General features: G+C 44.3%; 1 protein-coding gene across 4 annotated transcripts; it reads right to left on the reverse strand.

The window, feature by feature from the left end:
* Positions 1-678: 678 nt before the first annotated feature.
* On the reverse strand, positions 679-25,489 carry LOC112827376 (signal-regulatory protein beta-1-like). 4 transcript variants are annotated; one of them, XM_073880634.1, is made up of 8 exons: positions 25,388-25,489; positions 21,509-21,754; positions 13,032-13,123; positions 9,405-9,758; positions 6,643-6,963; positions 5,728-6,057; positions 1,868-2,061; positions 679-1,422 (listed from the first exon to the last, which is right to left on the reverse strand). In XM_073880634.1, the coding sequence occupies exons 3-8, from the start codon at positions 13,096-13,098 to the stop codon at positions 1,360-1,362; spliced, it is 1,329 nt and encodes a 442-aa protein (XP_073736735.1). In that variant the 5' UTR covers positions 13,099-13,123; positions 21,509-21,754; positions 25,388-25,489; the 3' UTR covers positions 679-1,359. The 4 variants fall into 4 exon arrangements, with proteins under 4 accessions (XP_073736735.1, XP_073736734.1, XP_073736736.1 ...); XM_073880633.1 differs by lacking the exons at positions 21,509-21,754; positions 25,388-25,489 and adding an exon at positions 21,303-21,393; XM_073880635.1 differs by lacking the exons at positions 21,509-21,754; positions 25,388-25,489 and having other exon boundaries at positions 679-1,322; positions 1,956-2,061; positions 13,032-13,163.

The following is a 25,489-nucleotide window of genomic DNA, read 5'->3' on the forward strand; positions in this document are numbered from 1 at the left end:
ATTTTAACAATGTTTATTCTTCGGATCCATGAGCATGGCATGTTTTTCCATCTTTTTGTGTCTTCTTCAATTTCTTTCATGAGTGTTCTGTAGTTCCGAGAGTATAGATTCTTTACCTCTTTGATTAGGTTTATTCCTTAATCCCCAAACCAGGCAAAGACCCCATCAAAAAGGAGAATTTCAGACCAATGAATATGGATTCCAAAATCCTCAACAAAATCCTAGCTAATAGGATCCAACAAAACATTAAAAGGATCATCCACCACGACCAAGTGGGATTTATCCCCGGGATGCAAGGGTGGTTGAACATTTGCAAATCAATCAATGTGATAGAACACATTAATAAGATGAGGGAGAAGAACTGTATGGTCCTCTCAATTGATGCAGAAAAAGCATTTGACAAAATACAACATCCTTTCCTGATTAAAACTCTTCAGAGTATAGGGATAGAGGGAACATTCCTCAAGTTCATAAAATCCATCTATGAAAAACCCACAGGAAATATCATCCTCAATAACGAAAAGCTGGGAGCCTTTCCCTTAAGATCAGGAACACGTCAAGGATGCCCACTCTCACCACTATTGCTCAGCATAGTACTAGAAGTCCTAGCAACAGCAATCAGAGAACAAAAAGAAATAAAAGGTATTCAAGTTGGCAAAGAAGAAGTCAAACTCTCTCTTTTTGCAGATGACATGATACTTTATGTGGAAAACCCAAAAGACTCCACCCCCAAATTACTAGAACTCATGCAGCAATTCAGTAATGTGACAGGATACAAAATCAATGCACAGAAATCAGTTGCTTTCTTATACACTAACAATGCAACTGTAGAAAGAGAAATTAGGGAAATGATTCCATTTACAATAGCACCAAAAACCATAAGATACCTCGGATGCTTTCTATTAAGACCCAATGGAGAACCTAACCAAGGCTGGGGAGGCTGGGGCTTGGCAGGAATAACTCCTGAAAGCATGGACATAAGTGTGTAGTTCGTGGCCACAGTCTCCAGGAGATGGATGAGAGATACCTGGTCTGTGTAGATGTGACTTGTTTCTCACAAGTCTCTGCATCAGTCCCCAGAGCAAGTTCCCATGGTCCCTGCTGAGGATCTGATATGAAGACCCAGCTCTGGGAGCATCAAAGACTCTGAGAAGGAGCAGCAGGAGGTGTGGGCAGCTGGGTCTCTGGGGGAAGCAAGGCATTTGGAGCAGGGTTGTTGTGGAAGCTTCTAGTTGTTCCTTCTCTTAGGCTGGATCCCTCAGGGAAGGAAGGAGGCAGCAGACACTGAGGGTGGCATGTAGCAGGGGAGGAAGGTAGGTGCCGTAGGACCCATGTTCACCACAGTTAATTATCTGCTCATCATTCCAGAAATGTTCCCCATGTGTCTCCTATGTCCTTGGTGCTATTTTCCTCCTGGGACACCTGTTGTGAGAGGACAGGCAGCCCCTGATATAGGATTCTGCCACCTAAGCCTTCATCCCTTAGGGCCTGATCCCCATCCCCATTCCCTCTTGTCTGTCCCACAGAGGGACAGGCAGGAGCCATCCTTAGAGCCGTCATCTGGCACCTGTCAGCATTCTCTTAGATGTGGACTCCTTGCACCCAAAGGACACCAGTGCTCAAATAATTTAGAGATTGTCTCCAAGGGTTCCTCCCACCTAGCTGCCTCTCATTCAGCCCCTCTGCCCACTTCCTTCCCAGAATCCCTAGGACCCTGTGCAAATCCCTTAATAGCCTTTGACTCCACCCACCTCCTACAGATCCCCACATGTTTCTTGGGAGTTTGGAACATCTCAGAGGGATACCAGAGATTCCTGAGGGTATGGAGATAGATGTGCCCTGCTCTTTACTCCAGGTGGGTGCTGACCTTGTGTGACCTGTGTGTTGCCCATCTTCCTGACCTGGCTCCTTCTGGGACTGAAATTTGCTTGCCATCCCTGACCCACAACTTACAGTCAGATCTTCTCTTTCTGTGGGCATAGATGGCAGAGACAGTGATGAGCAGCAGCAGCTTTGGGCCCAGAGTGACAGCTACCAGGAGTAGCGTAGACAGCTCTGGGTCTGGAAATGAAGAGATAGGAGGCACCATCAGAGTAGGCATCTAGGTCCTATTCCCAGGGGCCTCCATTTACTCTATCCCAGGTGATTCAAACTTATTAATGCTCTGGAGGTCATTAATATCCTCCCCTGTGATCAGGTTCAAGGCAGAATTTGGCGTAAGAAGTTCTTCAATCACTCATCCCTTTCTTACTGCCAGGTGGGAAGAGATGGGGAGAATGAGCACTCAGTAACATGTAAGTTTGGCTTACTGCTTGGTCCTCACACCCAATTGGGTAGGTCGTATACCCTCTATCTGATGAGGAAAGAGGCTCATAGTTTATAGAGGGTCAAAAGATGAGGTGGTTCAGGCCCAGGGATATTCCTCACTGCTATCCTGCAGGATGATTCTGAGAACTTGTCTTTGGACCAAGACAAATCCAAACTCTGAGGGTCATAGGGACAAACGTCAGCCTGGCCTCAAGTGGAGTGAGAATAGATGTCATGGTCAGTGAGAGGCAAGGCTGCCCTGCTTTGCTCCATGCACAGGGCTTAAAGACTCTATGTACAAAGGTGAGGAGACCTGCTGGCTGGACAACACACCGGGGAGGCAAGGAAATGGGGTCTAATGCTCAGGAGGGTTTCAAACACCATCCAGGCCACCTGGACCCCAGTGTCAATGTCAGCTGACATCTTTCTGTTTGACATAGAGGTTGGATCTGTAAATACAGCTTCAGATTCTTTAACTTTTTACAATGACTGGTTTTTGTTTTTATATTATTCAAAGAAATTGAAATAATTTTTGAAATATATGGGATAATTTTAAAGGAAGGAGCAGAGAGCTCACCATATTTGCCCCTGGCATATTAGAGGATGGCAGATCTCTGCTGGGTGGCCCTCTGGACTTTTTCTCAGTTGAAAGAGCTGTATTGCCCATGTTTGCACCTGCTTCTAGAGGGCAGCCTTCAGCAGAGGTCTGGAGGACGTGGGGATACAGAGGCTTAGCCCCTCTGCTGGATTTAATATACTCAAAAAGAGCATCCAGCATGCCAGCTCTCTGTCTGAGGCTGAGTCTTGCTGTACTGCACTGTTTTTAACATCTCCCTTTGCCAGTCCTGCCTCCTTCCCTTTCTCACAAATGTGGATTAGCAGTACTCCACAGTGAGCTTTCTCTCTTCTCATATCATCTTAGAGTCTGCTTCCAGGGAAGCTGACATGTAGGGTTTGTCTGGGAGGGGTTTGGATTGCCAGCTCTAATGGGCACTGTTGGACATGGGTCTCTATCAGCTGGCTGGCCAAGATGTCCCCAGCCCTGATGGGAGGTAGAGCAGGGTAGGTCCCAGTTTGCCCTGCTACTGTCACTGCTGAAACCTCACTGTGGTGACCTGGGTTGGTATAAGCAGAGGAGGGGAGTATCCTTGCATTCTGGTAATGAGTTGATCATTATAAGAACTACAGGTTGGGTGGCTATTGCTGGGCATCAGTCCTTCACAGAAAGACAATACAATGTGAAGACCAATTGATCACACAGGAAAAGTTCTTTGTGAACGTCAGAAGAGTTCCAGGCAACATTGTAGACTGTTACCTCCTAGAGCTGAAGGGCAGAAAAAGCTTGAGGACATAATTGGGTCCGATATAATCATAAGAGCATCAGCGCCACAGAGAGGATTGAATTCTCGGCTACAGGGCACCTGTTTGCCAAAATAGGGCTGTGATGGGAAACATGGGAAAGACATACTGAAATGTGGGATAGGGACACTGGGGCCAAGGCATTCAAAGCCCACAAGGTGCTAGTTGGCTGGTGAGGACAAGGCAACAGTTTAGCTACTCATCTCGGAATATAGCCTCTTAACTCAAAGAAAAAACAATAAAAGGACAGTAAATTCTATGGAAAACTGGTTCTCAGTAGTCCTTGAAGAGCAATGCCCAAACTGTGAAATCTCTGGGAGAAAAAGAGAAAAATCATGAAATTCAAATGCACAATTTCCTATGTGATTGCCCTGCTACCTTCATCAGCCACAGGAAAGGGCAGGAGAAACAGACAAGGGCAGGTAGCCAAGGAACCTGAGAATTATTTGGAAATCCCTTCAACAATATTAAATCCAGCTTAAATTAGAAAATACTGGAAATGTGTCCTGTGGTCCAGACACAGATTTGAAACCCCTTCCAAAGTATGCCTGGCCCAAGAGGGTTGGGCTGGCACCCCCAGAATCTGTAAATATGGTATCTTACCCTGCAAGAGCAACTGCATGGTAATTAGCTAGGGTCTTGAGGGGATCGTTATCTTGGACTATGGGAATTGGAGCCACAGAGACCCTTAAAGTGAAGGAGGGAGGCCGGAAAGTGGGAGCAAGAGGCATGACAACCACAGCAGAGGTTAGTGCATGCAGGGGCCTTGGCAGAGGAATGGGGCTGCTTCTAGGAGTTGGAACAGCAAGGACACAGACTCCCACAGAGCCCCCAGAAGGAATGCAGTTCTGCCACCCTATTTTAGTCTTTATACCTCTAGCAATGGGAGTTAATGAATGTGTGTTGTTTTAAGCTATTAAGTGTGTGCTAATTATTACAGCAGCAATAAAAATACAGAGAGGCATGGAAATTTTAAAAGGACAGATATGAATAAAAGGGTCAGGCACAATTTAAAAATGCATAAAAGGAGGGGGGAAAAGAAAAGAAAAAACAATAAAATTGAAAAGAGAAGTAATAGAGAAAATCGCTGAAACAAAAGTGGACTCTTTGAAAAGATTGGTAAATTTGAAACACTTCTAGGATTTTTGACAACAAACACTATAAGAAATGACACATTTCCAATATGAAGAATGAAACGGGATATCACTACCGACCCTACAGACATTAAGGATAACAAGGTAATATTATGAGCAGCTCTATGGGCAGAAATTTGACAACTCAGAGAAAATGGACCGAATTCCTCAAAAGCACAACTTGGCATGAGCATCCAATATGAAAGAAGAATTTGAGTAGCCCTAGCCATTCAGATTCTTTTCAAATCAACAAAAGAATTATGGAGGCCCAGGTGTTTCACAGGAAAACTCGTTCAAGCATTTACAGATGAACTAAAACCAAGTTAGATGCAGAAAATAAAGTTATAGTAGATGTTTCAGAAAATCGGAATATATATTCCATTTTAGATGATATGAGGGAATTATTGTTAATTTTATGAAGTGTGTAATCGTATTGGTTTTGTAGACAAAGCAATGTCATTAATCACATGACTACAGAATTGTGGATTCCATTTGCGACTAGATGTGCATCCATGACTAAGTCGTTAGTGGACACGATGCAACTTCTGCATACTTCTGGTTTTACGAGGTATTTGCTGGGATGATGATGAAAAAGTCTACAAGGAATAAAAATCACACCCAGTTGAGAAGAACAAGAGGAGGGGCTAGCTGGTCTGGCATTGTGACGTAATCACTGTCAGGTGAAGAAGCAGGAGGCAGGACCCTAACAACAAGATCATCTCCCTCCCTCTCTTCTTCCTTTCGCTAATGCATATTTATGTCAAAAGATCTACAAGTATATCAAGTCTTACCATTGATCATCCTGGAATGTGGGTTTTGGGAGAAAGGAGCTCACATCAAAATTCTAGTTTATATCTATAGACTTTTTCACATAAAAAAAAAACAAAAGGTAAAATTTAAATGCCAGATCATGTGGCACAAGTCTCACCAGAGTTTCCATCTGTACACTGGCCTTTTTGGTGGGCAGAGGTCTCCAGTATATGGCTTTTGGTGACCACCCACTGGCCATCATGCTTCACCTTGCAGGTGAGCACCATCTCCTCTGTGAGGGCAGATAAATTCACCAGAAGCCAGCTAATCCAGTTAAAGATCCCATCCTTGTTCTCTGTGATGCTTGAGGTCGTTTCTGTTCGGGACACGTTTCCGTTCTCCAACCAGGTCAGCTGTAGGCGCTGGGGGTAGAACTTCATTGCTTGGCACGTGACCTTCACCTGGTTCTCTGCAATGCATTGCTGGGAAACCACCAAGATGGGTGGAACTGAAACAGCATAGAGCAGAAGCTCTGACCTTATGGAATAGACAGATCACAGGGGAAGGGCTCCAGAACTTAGCTCACATGACACAGCAAAAGAATCACCCAGAACAGTGCTAGGTACGCAGCTGGTGCACAAACACTGAGTGTAGTCTTTGCATATGAATGAAATTCCTAAGCACAGTGCCCAGTACACTGTAGGTGCTCAAGGACTTGTATCTCCTATTAGGGTAAGAATGAGTGAAATCAAGATACTCAGCCTATGGCATGTAGTTGGAATAGAATAACTAGAAAAATAAATGAAATCACCAAGCACACGGTGGCTTGGATTACAGTAGGTGCTCAATAACTGGAATTGCTATGGTAAAGTAAACTGCCTAGCAGAGTGCTTGGCACATGATAGGTGTTCACCAGGCAGCTATCATGAAAACAGTAGGAAGTGAGTGAACATCTAGACGGAGGGTGATTGGGAGGGTCTGTCATTGGATCCCTGGGGTCCAGGCAATGGACCGCCTGGGGCAGAGAGTGGGGGGAGGGGCAGGCTCAGATTTGGGGGCCAGACCGGTTTGGGCTGGGGTGAAGAGAATTTACCTCGGAGGACCTCAGACAAGTTGGCAGTCCCACGAAGAGGAGGGCCCCCCTGCAGGGTCACGTGGGTCACCTCGCAGATGACTTGGGAGCGAACATCCCCCGGGGCCAGCACCAGCCTGGTTGTGCTGGAGATGCTGTAAGAAGTGCTGTTTCCCTCTGGGTCCACGGTGGTCTGGAGGGCTGCCAGCTCATTCCCGTTTTTGAACCATCTCAGGGTGATGTTTTTGGGGGAGAAGCCGTGGGACTTGCAGGTGAAGTTGATGGTCTGCTCTGGCAAGGCCCTGGCCGTGGGACCCGACACCACGGGGGGAGAGGGTTTGGCTACAAGAGGAGCATTTATGAACAGTAAGCATGACTGTGGTCATCAGCACTAAGGGTACGTGTGTGACACTGTGGAGAACCTTCCGCCCTTCTGATCGTGTGGGGAGGGCCGTGTCATCTCCTCATCCCACAGAGGAGGACCCGAGGTTCCAGAGCTGAACTCTGAGTCGGGGAGCAGGGCCCAGGTGCAGTTCCAGGCCGGAGTTCAAGTCCCCCTTCTCGTCTCTGCCAGGTGATTTCCCTCTGATCTGGCCACAGGAACGACATTTCTGATGGGTCTCACTCTTGGTATCAACCATCATAGCCGCCTCCCTGCAAACCTCACTGAGTTCAGAGACCCTGTGCAGCAGTCCCTGCAGGGGGAAGTAGGGGTGGAGCGGGACCCCCATGGAAGCCAGGACCAGGCTGGCCAGCCCACGGGAGGTGTGGCCGTGGCACCGCGTGGCTCTTCCTCTGTGACATGGGACAGTATGCCTTTCTCTTTCCCGGGGTTGCAGGGAGGGGCAAGTAAGAGAATACAAGCAGTTTTGCTTAGAATTTATCAATGAAATGCAGATGGAAAGCAGCAGATGAATCAGAAAATGGTTGACAGTAACCTCAGCCTCATTATACTGTTAAAATCCCCCTCGGAATATTCATCCCAACCCTACTCAATAGAGCCTGCTTGCCCCTGTTTAGCATCAGGGCTTTGGAAATTATTCCCTGTGATCCCTTACCTGTACAAATAAAGACAACTTTGTGGGTACCAGCGCTCCCCCTGGGTAGTTTCTGTCTCTACCTCACCAAGGAGCCAACCGACTTTGGCCAGTTACAAAGGGGCTGCTCCTCACTCCCCACTGCCTCCCAGGGGGACTTCCTGTGGCCTCCATGTGTTTCATCCATGACAGAGCAAGTGTCTCACCTTCTCCAGCCTGACAGTGCCTGCCACCCTCCTACTCCCTCTGAGATTCTCCACTGCAAGCAAGCACTTATGGGGAGGGGTCACTCAGGGTGCACAGACCTGCTAAATCTGTTACAACAGAGGGAAGATGTGGAGTCCTGACAGCTGAGTCTAGAATACGCATTCTTGCTCAGGGGACCCAAAACACCCTCCAGGATGTGCTTCCTAGTCATCCTCAGTCTGCAGAGCCAAGAATGGGGTGCCCAGTGTTGCTGGGATTGTCCAGCCCCTCTGTTCTGTCCAGGTTCCTGCCTCAGGCTGCTCAGTGAAGGAGCAACACCACACAACAGGGAAAGACTCCTGATGCTCCTACATGTGAGGAGCCATGCCCTCCAGGAACAGGCTCAACACTTTACAAGATGTTTGCATATCTGTCTGATCTGGGGGTGCAAAGCTAGCCCACCTCTCCCTGTGAGTTTTCTTAATGCTTACTGCTGAAAAAGAGAACAAGATTTACAAGAGTTTCAAGGACAGGGTTGGAACTTTCTCCCACTTTGGTCAGCACAGTGAGTGTGCAGAGAGCAGGGCTGTGAGCCAGGCTGTGGTTTCCTTCCCTGCTCAGGCCATCTCTGCTGAGCCTCAGTGTCCTCATCTGTAAAAGGGGCTGAGATGGTCCCTTCTGACTCCATCCATTCTCATCCAGGGCATCAGCTGTGTGGGCAGCTTGGGGAAGAGAAAGGAGTGTTCTCCTAGGAGGCACAGATCTGCCTGGTGGTGGAGCCACGTACTAGTGCTGGTGCCCAGGCATGGGAATTATCCCTGGGAACTTCTGTAACACCTGCACAATCAGGATACAGCCACCTTCATGCCTATGTCCAGGGGCTGTGGGGAGTTTCAGTTACTATTATGTGAGTCAGTCCCTAAACTGCATGAAGCTTTTCTGGAAGACCCACAACAAATGCCCAACCTCTGGCATCTTCTCTAACCTGGGCTCTCAGAGTAAACAGTGAGCCTGTGCCTCTTCTCACTGTGATTCTTTGAGAGGTGAAAGAAAGAAAGACATTGTCCCACCTCCCTGTCCTGAGTGCATTCGTCCACAGGAAGGGAAGGGAATGTAGGCTTCATGACAGAGGAGCTGTTGCCTGTTTTGTTCCCTGCTGATTCCCCAGCACCCAGAGCGGAGCCTGCACACAGCAGGTGCTCAGTAAGTGCTGAGTAGAGGAGTCAGCCACATGGAGGGGATCGCTCTGGAGGCAGGAGTAACATTGGGCCATACGACTGAGCAAGTCACTCAAATTATTAGTCCTTCGTTCCTGGACCTGGAGGACTGCTGAGGATTGGAAAAAGTAAGAGTAGTGGAGCCTGCAGACTGGACTTCCACCATTTCCCAGCCGAGTGAACCTGAGCAAATAGCATGACCTCCCCAGACCTCAACTCCCTGATGTATGGAAGGGGCTGAAGTCAGGGGCACCCACCACAACACCCAATCCTTACAATGGAGTGCATTCTTATTGACTTGTTGTCACAACCAGGGGATAAAGGACGTCCAGGTTATACTCACCGCTCACTATGAGTTGGGTGCCTGGTCCAGACTTAAACTCCACATCAGGGGTCCCTCTCTGGAACTTCACACAGTAGTAGGTTCCGCTGTCTGCTGGGGTGACGTTACTGATGCGGATGGAAAAGTCCGTGGTGTTTCTCTTTGTGATGTCTGCAACATTTGTCACTCGCGGGTAGTGGCCCCCTCTGAAACCGAAGATTAACTCCCTGGCTGGCCCTGTTCCCCTGAACCACTCAACCGGCCCACTGGGGAGCAGGGAGGTCAGGGTGCAGCGCAGAGTAGCTGTCTGTCCAGCTGCGACAGACACTGACTTCTCAGGCTGGATCACCTGCAGCTCCGGCTCACCTGCCACACCTGGAGGGAAAACAAAGATCATCCTGACGTGATCCTGGATGTCTCCTCACGTGTGTATCCACAGCTCACTGAGTGCACATCGTGAGCGGGCCGTGACCTCGGCACATTGCATGTACGTGGCATGGAGCCCTCACCACGAGCCTGTAACGTGAGACCGTATCACAAATGAGGATGAAGACACGGAGACACTCAGTGATGTGGCACAGAGCAGGTCTGACTTTGCAGTTGGGTTTCCTGCCTTGGTGACTAGCCAGTGTCTGGAGACATCAAGAAATATGAAATCATTCCTTCTTACTTGAAGTGTCCTAAAAACCAGGCAGGGATTTAAATCAGAGGAGCAGACTGCTGTGTCATGACTCATACACCCAATGTTCTTTTCCATTTCTTAACTACTCCTCAGGGAGAAAATCTGTGGTTCACCCTTGCAGAGTGTGAGCTGGTAAAACCCATGCTCTTAGTATTATTTGCAACCAAATATCCTCCTAAGGAGGGCACGTGCTATTACAGGCAGGTCTTGGTTGTGCCAAGAACACATGTACTTTGGTCTCTAAGTCTGGAGAAGAAGATTGGGGTCGGCAAGCTGAACTGCTAGGACAAAAATGGGAAGAAATAGGAATGCACCATGGAGAGAGAAATGAAGGAACATGGGAGGGAAGAGGTCAGAGGGATCAGAGAGTCAAGAGGGGCCAAGGCAAGGGGAAAACTCTACCATTTGTGTATCTATAATCCTCCTATTTCCATCTCTGGCCCAGGCCTTGCCCCTGAACTATGATTTGTATCTCCAAACACCATTTGACTTTTTTCTCAGATAGAAGTAAACCTGTCACAGTAACATGTCCTAAACCGAACTCAGTTTCCCACACATGCTTGCATATCTCAGCTGAGGCACCTTTATTTTCCCAGATGCTTAGGTCCCAACCCTTGGGTGCCTTTCTTTCCCACCTCAAGTCCAGGACACCTAAGGGCTCCCCTGCTGCATGCACCCACAATCTGACCGCTTTCCTGTTCCTCCTGGCTGCTGTCTTGGTGCATTTCCTCATTTGCTTGGATGCAATGAGCTCTTGAGTGCTCTAGCTGCTTCTGTCTATGCCCCGGGGTACTCCATTCTCAAACAAATGCTAGAATACTCTAGAACTCATGCCAGATCATGTCACTTCTGTTTTCCAAACCTTGCAATAGTCACCATTTCATTCAGAATAAAAGCCCAGATCCTTGAGCAGAGCAAGAGGATTCTACTCTCATGCTGTTCCCATGCTGTCCAGGAAGGCTCCTCCCCCAGAAAATCACATGGCTCACTCCCCCACCTTCTTACAATCTTTGCTCAAGTCTACCTTCTCTATGATGCCCACCCAGGCTGCCCGTTCAAATACATCTTACCCTGAAGATTCTCTCATTGTCATATCCAGCTGTACTGTCATATGTTTTCCTTCACACTCATCACTTTCTGTACTCTGTGTTATTGACTGATTTGTTGTGTCTATTGTCTCCTGTCCTTTCCCCCACTATGATAGGACTTCTACAAAGGCCACTTCTTTGTCTCTTTTATTCATCAATACGCCCTACGTTCATGTAACAGTTCTTGTCCCCTAGTAGGTATATAGTTAATATTTGTATAATGTGTGAATTGCCCAATGTGACCCCTATCTGACACCAGGAAGTCTATTTTCAGTGGAGAAATTCTCAGGACATTATATCAGAAGCTGAGTTTCCCACATTGATGACTTGGAGGAAAGAAACAGTTGCATATACCCAGAAAGCAGAGTCACCTGAGAAAACAAAGTACAAACATTCTTCACCACACCAAACCCTTCCCCACACTGATTAGAAGATCTGCAGAAATCTCATGGGATGGAGGTGGGGCCCTAGGGTTTGAAAAGAGCAATGGTTGGACCTGTGAGATCCAGAATCAGACTGCCTTGGTTCAAATCCTAACCCTACCATTTATACTGAGTAACCTTGGACCTTTCTGTGCCTCCTTTTCTTATCTGTAAGGTAGGGGTGACAAGAATGTCAACCTTGGATGCAAAGATCACAGGACATAATGGACATAGGCATTTCCAGGTGTGTGTGGCACATGGTGAATGCTCAGGAATTTAGAAAGTTATCACTCATGAGATTTCCTGAGGCATGGAAATATCAGTGGACACTAGATGATTGGGATCGTGGTATGCATATGGATATAATTATAGATACAGATCACACAGGCAGGAGTCTCCGAATTTTTATTCCTTTCTTTCCCTGCCCACTTGAGTACTGCATGGAAGGATCTCTAAGGTAGTAATGCACAAGATTCTATGCGTTTTACCAAGAGAGAAATTTGTTTAACTTAAGAGCTTGGTAGAGGGTGAGAGGTAGGTTTAGAGAATTAAAAAAGAGGGTGAGTACTTGAGAGATAGGGAACCAAACATCAGTTCAATGTGCATCTCACATAGACTGGATGTGATATGAGGAGAAAAAACAAAGTGTTTTCAAAAATCCCATGTCTGTGGGCACATGCACGGGTGAACCCTTCCCTATGCCCACTCCTATGCGTGCACACACACACACACACACACACACACACACAAGTTCATTCCCTGTTTATGTGAAGTGTAGCCTAGCATGCTAGTATACAGATTGTTTTGAGGATTAAGTGAAATTATAATACATGTTAAACTTCAGTAACAATTTTGGCATATTGGAAACATCCAGCGCATCATTAACAAAAGTTGGTGAGTACATACAGCATAAGTGGAACTCTGGAGACCTCTGAGTGTGATAAGTGATGGCTATTCTTCTGTTGGCCTCCCTGTGTTTTCTGATGTATCTGCAATTAGCCTCCACTGAGGAGCCAAGCAGCATAAGATGGGGAACGGAATGAACTGTTGATTTGAGTGGCCTGGACAGGAATCCCAGCTGCTCCACTGACTCAGGGAGGTGACACTGGGCTGGTTCCTCTCTCCTCCTCAGTTTCCCCATCTGCAAATCAGGAGTACAGTCTGAGCTATCAGGCAAGGATGTTGTGAATATTAGATCAATGAACACACACAAAGTTGTCATTGTTACCAATTGCATCGACTATTTGGATGCTTCTGGTAACCAGCTGCAGGTGATGGATCCATAGAGGAAATGCTCAGATCCCTGACTTCATGCTCTCAGATGACACCCAGTCCTTGGCCTTCTATGGAGGATCTGGGTAGTATATCTGTGCTTACCTGGAGGCCTTAAATATCCAGGAGCAGGGAGAAGTTGAGGAGGCAGGGAATGGGGAGTCTCCCCCAAGGCAATGCTTACCTGTGAGTCCCAACAGCAGAGCCAGCAGCAGATAAGGAAGGCAGGGCCTGGAGGCAGGGGCTGACATTGTGGAGGCCTGAGGATCACACTCTCTGCGGGAAGATGGAGACTCTGTTTTGTGGAAAGAAAAACCCGCCCCTCCCGTGATATAAGAGGAAGCGTCTATGATGCAGTGACATGGCTGTGGGGCAGCAATCTGTTTCTGGATTGTGAAACAGAAGTCAGGCAGAGAAGGCCTCACATGGTGAGAAGGGCCTCTTACTTTTTTTTAAAATTAATTTATTTTTATTATTATGTTATGTTAGTCACCATACATTACATCATTAGTTTTTGATGTAATGATCCATGATTCATTGTTTGCATATAACACCCAGCGCTCCATGCAGTACATGCCCTCCCTAATACCCATCACTGGGCTCACCCATCCCCCGCACCCCGCTCCCCTCCAAAACCCTCGGTTTGTTTCCCGGAGTCCATAGTCTCTCATGGTTCATCTCCCCCTCTGATTCCCCCCTTCCTTTTTCCCTTCCTTCTCCTAATGTCGTCCACGCTATTCCTTATGTTCCACATGTAAGTGAAATAATGATAATGGACTTTCTCTGCTTGACTTATTTCACTTAGCATAATCTCCTCCAGTTCTATCCATGTTGATGCAAAAGTTGGGCATTCATCCTTTCTGATGGTTGAGTAATATTCCATTGTATATATGGACCACATCTTCTTTATCCATTCATCTGTTGAAGGGCATCTCGGCTCTTTCCACAGTTTGGCTATTGTGGACATTGCTGCTATGAACATTGGAGTGCATGTGGCCCTTCTTTTCACTACATCTGGATCTTTGGGGTTAATGTCCAATAGTGCAATTGCTGCGTCATAGGGTAGCTCTATTTTTAAATTTTTGAGGAACCTCCACACTGTTTTTCAGATTGGCTGTGCCAATTTGATTTCCCACCAACAGTGTAAGAGGGTTCCCCTTTCTCCACAACCTCTCCAACATTTGTTTGTTTCTTGCCTTGTCAATTTTGGCCATTCTGACCGGTATAAGGTCGTATCTCAATGTGGTTTTGATTTGAATTTCCCTGATGGCTAATGATGATGAACATTTTTTCATGTGCCTGTTAGCCATTTCTTGTCTTCTTTGGAGAAGTGTCTGTTCATGTCTTCTGCCCATTTTTGGACTTGATTATTTGTTTTTTGGGTGTTGAGTTTGAGATGTTCTTTCTAGATCTTGGATACCAGCCCTTTATCTGTAGTGTCATTTGCAAATATCTTCTCCCATTCCGTAGGTTGCCTCTTTGTTTTGTTGACTGTTTCCTTTGCTGTGCAGAAACTTTTTATCTCAATGAAGTCCCACAAGTTCATTTTCGCTTTTGTTTCCCTTGCCTTTGGAGATGTGTCTTGAAAGAAGTTGCTGTGGCCGATGTCGAAGAGGTTACTGCCTATGTTCTCCTCTAGGATTTTGATGGATTCCTGTCTCACATTGAGGTCTTTCATCCATTAGATCTTAAGCTAAAGACTGTAGTTAGAGATACAGAAGGGCACTGTATCATTCTTAAAGGGTCTATCCCACAAGGATAGATCCAAGAGGGTCTAATAATTGTAAATATTATGCCCCAATATGGCAGCAGCCTATTATATATGCCAACTGTTAACCAAAATAAAGAGACATATTGATAATAATACATTAATAGTAGGAGACCTCCACACTCCACTCTCAGCAATAGACAGATCATCTCAGCAGAAAATCAACAAAGAAACAAGAGCTTTGAATGACACACTGGACCAGAAGGACCTCATAGATATATACAGAACATTCCACCCTAAAACAACAGAATACTCATTCTTCTAAAGCACACATGGAACTTTCTCCAGAATAGACCACACACTGGGTCACAAATCAGGTCTTAACCGATACCAAGAGATTGAGATTATTCCCTGTATATTTTCAGACCACAATGCTTTGTTGCTGGAACTCAATCACAAGAAAAAATTTGGAAGTAATTCTTCTTACATTTCAGAGAGTATGGACAGGCCCAGCAGAACTGATGCTTTTTGCCCGCCTGGGGCCTCTGCTTTCTGCACTGGGCCCCTCCCCCCATCTTGAGGTCTATGGGGATTCTCCACTTGGGAGGCCCAAGCCAAGAAACAGCTGCAATTGGGTCTGTGCTCCATCTCCTGAGCCCAGGACACTTGGAGGTGGCTGGCTTGTGGCCTCATTCTGCACCAGCCTCCACCAAGAGCTGCTGAGCTGGATGAAAATGGGTTTGTCAGGGCCTAAAAAATTTTGGGGTTGAATGAGGTCTGTTCCAGAAATGACTCTCTATTCCAACCCTTTATTGATGGAATGGTAAACTTAGCCCACAGGCACAGTGAAGTGTGGACCTCAGAAATTGTATGTGCTTAGGATGTATGGTTGGTTCAGTTGGTGGAGTGAGCAACTCTTGATCTTGCTCTTGTGAGTTTGGGCCCCAAGTTCGGTGCAGAGATTACTTAAAAAAGAAATAAAATCTTAAAAAAAAGAGAGAAGTTTTGTGTGCTTGCCTCCAACAAAAAGCATCATTTCCTCCATTCTTCCAGGAGAAGAAGTGGGTTTTGTGTCCCAGAGATCACACTCCCAGGCATTTAACTGAGCAAAATGAAGATCATGGCTTCACACAATCTCTGCATGAAATTTTAGAGCAGCTTTCTTTGTAATGGAAAAAAATTGGAAACATGCAAAATGGCCAGTGATAAGTGAATGGTTGAACAAACTGGTGCATTCCTACCAGGAACTATTACTCAGCGATAAAAAGGAATAACTATCTGCATGTGCACAACTTGTAAGTTTCCAAAGGCATCATGTGGAGTGAACAAAATCAATCTCAAAATGTCCACACTGTGTGATTCCACTTCCACAACATTCTCGAAGTTATAGAGAACAGACTGGCATGTGCCAGAGGTTTGGGTGGTGGGGCTGGCTGTCACTAAGAGAGGCTAGCACAAGGGTAAGCTCTGAGACCATGAAACTGTTGTGTACCCTGAATATGGTGGTGGCTGCACAAAATACACATGAGCGGATCAACACAAACAAAAGCTGGGAATGCTACAAGGTTGAGACACTTGATGTAATAAGCACTGGGTGTTATATGTTACTGGTGAAACACTAAATTCTACCGCTGAAACTCATACTACACTATATGTGAACTAACTTCAAATATAATCTTGAAAGAAAAAAAGGATTAAGCTATAAAACACAATGTCATTGCCATTATAATGTGGATACTGACGATGATGTAATCCAAAATAAAATATTAAGGTGGTGGGGTAGAAATACGTACATGTGGTGTGAGGTCTATAGTAACAAAGCATTGAATCTCCATCATCCAGAGTGGGAGGTTAGTGAATAATGCCTATGGGTGAGAAGTCAAGCTGAGACAATGTAAGCATGCTCTATGAGATCTGGCTATAGAATCTAGAAGAATCAGTTAAAAATCAATTAGAGGAGTGGAAAATGGTTGCCTCTGGGAGGTGGAAAATAGAGGGAGGTCGGGAGGCTCCAGTTTTCATATGGAGAAGGTATAGAACTATTTGCCTCTTGAAGCACGTGCATATGTAACTTTAATGAAGGTAAACACTAATCTAGGTGAGTTGATTGATGTAAGAGTTACACAGAAGAGAATGTCTATACTATGAGCACTAGTCTGAGTGTGATAAGCTTGCTGAATATAAGATCCATGTTCAAAACTCAATTACATTCACATTCAGCAGTCCCAAACCCACTGCAAACAGTAATAATAGTATTTAAAGATTTCATAAACTAGAAAGTATTAAAGAGAGCTCTAAGTAGGGATGCATAAGACCATCATGGGACCAAAAAGCCCTGTGAACTGGTGAACCGAAAGTCATCAAAGAAAACCTAACACACTTCATGTCCATGAGTGACAAAACTCAGTATTGGAAGATGTCAATTTGCTCACGTGAATATACAATCAATGCAGTCAAATCATAATTGTAAAAGGGTTTTTAATGAAAGTTGACAAAGTGATTCTAAAATGCATCTGGGCCAAATAGAGCCATAACAGTTCTAAGCAACAGGTCCAAGGTGGGAAGTTTAGCCCAAAAGAGGTATCGAAACTTAATATAAGGCTGTTCTAATTAAGACAAAGCTGTTTATAAAAACAAATACGTTTTGCATCAGCAAAACTCTCATTGATGCTCATATATGTTCTTTGATGGAGTTCTGGTAAAATCTTTTATGCACATAAAAAGGGTGATTCTCATATGTGGAATTTAAGAAGCAAAACAGATGAACACGGGGAAGGGAAGATAAAATAAAATAAGTTGAAAACAGAGAGGGGGACAAACCATAAGAGACTCTTAACTATAGAAAACAAACAGGGTTGGTGGAGGGGAGGTGGGTGGGGGGATGGGGTAACTGGGTGATGGGCATTAAGGAAGGCACTTCATGTAATGAGCACTGGGTGTTGTATGCAACTGCTGAATCACTAAATCCTACCTCTGAAACTAATAATACAGTATACGTTAATAAAAAATAAAAATTACAATTAAAAAATAAAAAATAAAAGTCTCTATGAACCAAACACTATAAAGATTTCATTTTGTTTTTTTCTTATGGCTTTTTCTAGAAGCTTTACTGTTTAAGGTCTTAAGTTTAGGTCTGTGATCCATCTGATCATATTAATTTTTTTTAGTATTTTGGTGTAAAATGTACAATAATATTACTATAAGGTAACTATTTTAAGACAATATTAAACTTTGCGTATGTTACAAGGAAACAGTCAAGATTCTTCTTGTTGTTTTTGTTCTTCTTCTGCTTCTTCTTCTTCTTCTTTTACATATGAGTATCTAATTGTTTCAACACCATTTGTTAATAAGATGATCCTTTCCACATTGAATTACTCTGGCAACTTTTTAAAAAAATCACTTGGCCAAATACATATTATGTATGGGTCTATTTTTTTTTTCATGCCAGGGCAAATTTTATTTTTAAAAAATTTTTTAAAAATTTTATTATTAAAGTTGACATACAGTGCTATATTAGTTTTAGGTCCACAACAGTAATTTAAGAATTCTAAGCATTATGCAGTGCTCACACCACAGTAAGTGTAGTCACCAGCTGTCACCATACAATGTTAGTCCAATACTGTTGACTGTATTCCCCTGTGCTGTACTTTCATCCCCATGACTTATAGGGTATGGTAGTTTGGACAGAGATAGACAAGTAGATAAATGACAATAAGACCCCATAAAAAGAATGCAGTAAGACCCACACATTAATGGAGTGGTTTGCTATATGGCAAAGGCGGCTGTGCCAATCAGTGGGTACTGGATAATTTATCCCAATGGGAGAAAAAATATAAGATCCCTCCCATTTATAACACGTGCACACACAAACACACACACACACACCACACACATACAGCTCAGAAAAATAAAGCTAGGTCAAAGGTATATGGAAAGAGCAAAACTTCATCAAAAATTAAAAGATATGGTCCATATATACAATGGAATATTACTCAGCCATCAGAAAGGATGAATACCCAACTTTTGCATCAACATGGATGGGACTTGGAGGAGATTATGCTAAGTGAAATAAGTCAAGCAGAAAAAGTCAATTATCATATGGTTTCACTTATTTGTGGAACATAAGGAATAGCAGGGAGGACATTAGGAGAAAGAAGGAAAAAAATGAAGGGGGGGAGTCGGAGGGGGAGACGAACCATGAGAGACTATGGACTCTGAGAAACAAAGCGAGGGTTTTGGAGGGGAGGGGGTGGGGGGATGGGTTAACCCAGTGATGGGTATTAAGAAGGGCACGTACTGCATGGAGCACTGGGTGTTATACGAAAACAATGAATCGTGGATCACTACATCAAAAACTAATGATGTAGCATATGGTGACTAACCTAATAAAATTATAAAAAAGACTAATGACGTACTATATTTTGACTAACATAACATAATTAAAAAATTAAAAGCCCCCCTTTTTTTGTATTACAAAAGCTCCCAAACAATACTAACACCCCTGCTCTGTGGACCACAGCAAAGAGGAGCTAGAGGGACTCTACCACGTGAGCCCAAGGAAACAAAGAGAAAAATGCTCATTGCAAAGTTGTATTACCCAAACAGCAGATAGAGCTTTCATACCATCCTGAGATAAATCCTTAACTTGTAGGATATGCTTATAATAGAGAGCTATAGAGCCGTGGGAAATTGATAAAATTGAACAATGTATATCAGCATGAACAATTACCAGGCACTGTGTTGAGCATAAATATAAAATTCCAGAATGTTGTATACAGTATAACAGCATTTATACAAGATATAAATTAGTTAAGGATTTATAATGTTATAAAATTATAAAATCAAATTTGAGAATGATAAACTCCAAATTGAGGACAGTGTTTTTAAAAGAAAGAGAAGACCATAATGGCAGAATGTTAATATTTTGCAAAGATAGGGTGGTAGGACCAAGGATTTTTTATATATTTCAGAACCAAAAAATGCTTATTTCATGTAGTGATTTCAAAATATATAGGTGTTAAAATAAAATCATACTTGGGGAAGCTCTGTATAAAAGTAAAATGTGCTCCTCCAAATTATGGAGGCAGCCCAAGTGTCCATCAGTAGATGGATGGATAAAGAAGATGTGGTATATATATAATGGAATATATTCAGCCATAAAAAAGAATGAAATCTTGCCATTTGCAACAACATGGATGGAGCTAGAGAGTATAAAGCTAAGCAAAATAAGTCACTCAGAGAAAGACGAATACCATTTGATTTCACTTATATGCGGAATTGAAGAAACAAAATAAATAAAGGGAAAAAAAGGAGTCAAACCAAAAACAGACTTAACTATAGAGAACAAACTGATGGTCACCAGAAGGTGAGTGCGGGGTTGGTGATTGGTGAAGGGGATTAAGAATACACCTGTCAGGATGAGCACTGAGTAATGTATAGAATTGTTGAAGCACTATATTCTACACCTGAGACTAATATAACACTGTATCTTAACTATACTGGAATTAACTTTCAAAAAATAAAATGTAAAAGTAAAATGTGCTCTTGGTGATTAACATAACAATAAAAAAATTTTTAAAAAAGTAAAATGTGCTCTGAAAATTAAGGGTCGTTCCTGATCAGGAGGAGAATGGAAAACTTGTTTTCTTTTTTTTTCTTTTAAAGATTTTATTTATTTATTTGACAGACAGAGAGAGAGAGCACACAAGCTGGGGGAGCAGCAGAGGGAGAGGGAGAAGCATGGTCTCTGCTGAGCAAAGAGCCCAATGTGGGGCTTGATCCCGGGACCCTGGGATCATGACGAGAGCCGAAGGCAGATGTTTAACCGACTGAGCCAACCAGGCACCCTGTAAACCTTGTTTCCTTGACCCACTTGATTCTCTTTTGGGCAGAGGCAGGGCCAGTTTGAAGCTCAGTGCCTCAGGGTCCAGACATCCCCGGGTCCCTCAGACCAAAGTCCATCCTTGACTCAGCTCTGAAGCTCAGAGAGAAGGTACATCAGGGGGTGTGAGAAAGGGAGCATGTACAGCGTAGGAATGGGGGGCAACAGCTTCTCCCCCCATGTGAGTTTCTCGGACACAGTGGGAGGCAATGTATTGCAGAGCATACAGGAGCAGTTGGGGAAAAAGTCATTCATTCATTCATTCATTGATTCATTCATTCTTGTATTCCCCAAATACTTATTGAGTATCTACTATGTGGCAGGCACTCTGCATGCCTGGAATCATGGTGCATATCAGAAAAAAGACCCCTACTCACTACAGCCCAGCCCCTCTGTCTGAGCTCTGAACTCCCCCACACCCACAATCATCTTTGCCACTAGTTAAAACCTTCCAGTCCCTTGTAGTCTCCATTAGTAAAGTTTAGCATTATTTTTCTTATTTATTCCAAAAATAAGTCCTGTGCAATTTGACATATTTCACAGTATATGGGGGCACTCTTTGGAGTTTGGAGCTCAAAGCTTTGACCTCCATCCCACCTTCACACCTTGGACCCCCACCCAGGATTCCAAGGAACTTTAATGAAAAACCAAACCCCAGGGCACTGCAGGATACATGAGAGCTAGAAGCCTCTGAGAACTCCAACAGACATTTAGAGAAAACAAGACTGTTCTCAAACTTTTCTTGAGGCTGGATCCCCCTGGTATGTGCTGTGTGAAATAGTGGACTCACCTTGGACTCCTCTGATCAGCCTATGATGGTAACCATGACCTCTCTCCTTATGTACTAAGGCCTGCCCCCAACTCACCTGTTACAGGTTCTGCCACCTGCAGATGTAGGTGACTATGAAAATCATCACCAGCACCTTGAAGCCCAGAAGGAAAGCCACAAACATAAGGACAGTCATCTCTGGACCTACCAATAGGCCAAAGGAGATGGCAAATGGGACTCTGACTCACGCTGCTCAGGAGACAAGGGTGACCCAGTAGCTCAGAGCAGTAGAGGTGAGCTTACCTGAGCTTCCAATGGGCTTGTGTGTGCCATGAGCTGCTGCAGACAGCATGAAGTTGGCCTGGATGGGAGGTTGTGCCTCATGCTGCACCTTATAGTTGAGGACCCGCTCAGACTCCTGCCCCAACACATTCACCAAATGCAAGCTTTCCAAGGTGTAGGTCCCATCACTATTCTGCTTGGATGTTGGTTCCTCTGCTCCCTTGAAGTTATGACAGTTCTCTATCCAGGTGAGACGCAAAGTTGGTGCTATATAAACAGGGGAACTTGCTGAACAACAGATTACCACAAATTTGCTGGTTTAAAAAACATATTATTTCATAGTTCCTGTGGACCAGGAATTCAGGCACAGCTTAGCTTAGCTGTCATACACAGAGGGAAGATGATGTGAAGACACGGGGAATGCCATGTACAATCTGAGGATGGTCTGAGGCTACCAGGAGCTAGGAGAGAGGCCTGGAACAGATTCCTCCTCACAGCTTATATCGGCTTTAGTTATAATTGCCAAGCTTGAAAGCAACCAAGATGACCTTCAGTAGGTGAATGAATAAAGAAATTGTGGTACACCCAGAGAGTGGAGTATTACCCAGTGCTAAAAGAAATAAGCTAGCAAGTCCTAAAAGGATATGGAAGAAACTTAAACGCTTAGTATTAATTGAAAGGAATAGCCTGCATACTGCATGATTCCAACTATATGACATTCTGGAAAAGCCAAAACTATGGTGAAGATAAATATATAAGTGATTGCCAGGGATTAGGGTGGAAGGAGGTAAAAAGACAGAGCATAGAGGATTTTTAGGGCAATGAAACTACTCTATAATACTATAAAAGTGGATATCACTATATATTTGTGCAAACCCATAGCAATACTAAGTGAACCACAATGTGAACTATGGACTTTGGATGTTAATGACATTTCAATGTAGGTTCATAATTTGTAATAAATGTATCACTCTGGTGAAGGATAGTGATAATGGCAGCAGCTGTGCTGTGTGCAGACAGGCAGTAGTATGGGAAATCTCTGCACCTCTGCTCCATTCTGGTGTGAAACTAAAACTGCTTCAAAATATGAAATCAATCTAAAAAAAGTAATCCATATCAAAAGTCATCTAGATTTTCTTCTATGATATCCTCTAGGAATTTTATAGTTTTGTGTTTTATATATGAGTTATTTTTTGAAGACTGTTAGGTCTGTATGTAGAAGCAATTTTTTTTTTTTGCATGTGGATGTCCAGATGTCCAATTGCTCCAGCAACGTTTGTTGAAATGATTATCTTGGTCCTTCTCAAAGATCAGTTGGCTGTATTTATGTGGGTCTATTTCTGGACTTTCTATTCTATTGCACTGATCTGTGTGTCTATTCTCTCACCAATGCCACTGTTTCAATTACTATAAGTTTCTAGTAAGTCTTATAGTCCAATGGTATCAATCTTCTAGTTTGTTCTTCTCCAACATTGAGTTGACTCTTTTGGTTATTTGCACCAATGGCCTTGGAGAAGACTCCACATGCTTGTTTAGCTTTTTCAGCAAGTAGAGGCAGAAATGCTTAGATCTCTGGAGAGCCTGCAGGGTTCAGCTTCTATCACTGACCCAGGGAGACCTCTAGGCACCATTTCCGGCCAATATTCCATGAGCACGAAACCTCTGCAGATTTTTAACAGTGATTATTTTTGGATGGAAGCATTGTAGATTCTTTTCTTGCTTTATAATTTCATGTTCTCCAACATTTGTTGTCCATTGAAAGGTAGCATCTGTGTGGTGGTAATAAATTGAAAAGACAGATTCTTTGTTCCTAGGGGCTGGGGGATGAGAGTTCTGATGTGTGTACTGTGCTCAGCTCTGTGACCATTTGTGCATACCCATTACCGAACAAAGGGTGTGGAATAGACACAGCCACTGGGAATTTTTGTGAGCTGGGAGCCCTTCCAGTCTAGTTCTATAAATTCTGGCTAGGACAGAGAAATTCTCCCCTCAAGAAATTCTAGGTAAACAGGGGAAAAGAATGCAGTAAACAGGCATAGGGGCATCCCCACCACATACACCTGAGGCCCCACTCCCCTGTAAATCCCAGCAGCAGAGTCAGCAGCAGGGATGGCAGAGGTGGGCACAGAGGGGAGGCAGGGACAGGCATTGTGGTGGCCCCTGGAGCCTTCTCTGTCTGAGTGTTGTCCTGGAGAGGCCCAGTACTCTCTGCTTTGAGGAGAGAAGACACTCCCTGCCTCCATGATGTCAGAGGAAGGGGATTATGATGAAGGAATTACCATGGGAGTTTTGACACTTTTTCTTTGAGATTATCAAATGGACAGGCAAGGTGGCCACAAACTGAGAAGCTCCTGCTCCAATTGCTTGGGATTTCCAGAGATAAGGGCATGATATCCACAAGCTTATGCTCATTCCTGAGCCTCATCCCATCTGAGGTCTCACCAACCTGCACCCTTGCTGAGGTAGAAGCCCAGAGACATGGTGTGGAAAAGAGGTTAGAGTTTTGGAGATGGTGATGATTTGTGATTTAGAGGATGGAGGGTGCTAAAAGGAAGGTGGACCTGGGGGAACACTCTGCAAGAGGGAAAGCAACACACATGGAAGGTGAGGGTTGCCTCTGCTGTCTGTGCTGCGTCTGGGCTAGCTCTGGAGGAAAGGAGCGGAGGGACAGAAGGAATGCTCTCAGAATGAGAGTGGAACCAGCATGTTGGCCTCCTCCTCTCACCTCTGGAATGAGCTCTATCAAACCACCAAGGTTATGTCCAGTACACTCAGCCCACACTCAGCTAGTGACCCTCTAATGTCCACCAGTCCATACTCAGGCACTGAATGTTAGGGCTATTTTGCTATTGCTTCCTTGTTAGCTCCACATCCTCTTAGATATCGACCGGATGTAAAGGCCAGGAGAGGTGTTAGAACAAGAGGAGAATGCAGAACAGGCCTAAACTGCTTATAGGAGATGACAAGACTGCCCCCCCCCGTGATGTCACCATCTTATCACATTGTTCTGGAATGAGGAATTCCATGCTGGGAAGCCATCCATGGCCCCTGCTGAGAGCTGGACAGGATCTTTCCTCCAACCTCCAGCATCCTCCCCTTCAAAGCACCTCCAGCAGACTTCAAACCTTCCATTCCAGTCTAAACTCTTCAGACCCTGGGATTTTTAGTGCCTTGATTGTCAAGAGCACTGGCTTTGCAAACAGATGCAATCTAGGTTCAAATCTTGAACCCACTTCTTGGTGGCTGAACTGTATAACTTTTACTTTGAAATTTTCATTTATTTAGCTCAAATATTCAAAACTGAGTTCATAGTCTGCAGTCTGGACATTCTCTTCTTCCCTTACACCCTGTTCAGTATGTTGCACATCCTCTACCCATTTGGTCAAACCAAGAAGGACCCATATTCTAAACCCTCACTCGTCCCCTCGTGTCTGTCCCCCACCAGCCTCTATTAGTTTTACCTCCTAAACTAACCTCTAGAATCTATGTCTCTATCTCCATCATCATCTCTTGCCTGAATAAAAACTATTACTTCCTAGTAGGCTATCTCAACTCTTTTGCCTGTTGTAAGCTCTTCCTTCTCCTTCATCAAGGGTGGTCTTCTACAACACAGATCTGAGTACACCCCTCTCTTGCATAAACCGTTTTGTGAATTCTCATTGCTCTTGTACAGTAAGACTGTTTGGTATATGGTATATGGTGCATGGCATATGGTATGTGGTATGTGGTACATGGTATGTGGTATATAGTATACAATATATTGTATATGACATGTATTTGGTATGTGGTATATGGCATATGATATACAGTAAATGGTATGTGGTAGTGTAAACAATCCATCATTCCATGACTGGCATGGCCCCTAGAAACAAATGGATCTCCACCTTTTCTGGTACCCACCACAGCTTCTCTCTTCCACATCAGGTTCCCTGGGAAACAATCACTGAGATGAATATTAACAAGCAGGTCATTTTCAGGGAGTACTTTAGGATCCAATGGTAG

The sequence above is a fragment of the Callorhinus ursinus genome, unplaced genomic scaffold (genome assembly GCF_003265705.2).
Source record: "Callorhinus ursinus isolate GAN/ISIS: 27379988/994484 unplaced genomic scaffold, GSC_fseal_2.0 scaffold38, whole genome shotgun sequence".
NCBI lineage: Eukaryota > Metazoa > Chordata > Mammalia > Carnivora > Otariidae > Callorhinus > Callorhinus ursinus.

Coding starts and splice junctions, on each gene's coding strand:
- LOC112827376 (XM_073880634.1), bottom strand. CDS start 13,098: ATGTCAGCCCCTGCCTCCAGGCCCTGCCTTCCTTATCTGCTGCTGGCT. Junction 6,058..6,642: donor CTTGTCTGAGGTCCTCCGAG/GTAAATTCTCTT, acceptor ATGCTGTTTCAG/TTCCACCCATCTTGGTGGTT. Junction 1,423..1,867: donor CAACACACAGGTCACACAAG/GTCAGCACCCAC, acceptor CTCTCACAACAG/GTGTCCCAGGAGGAAAATAG.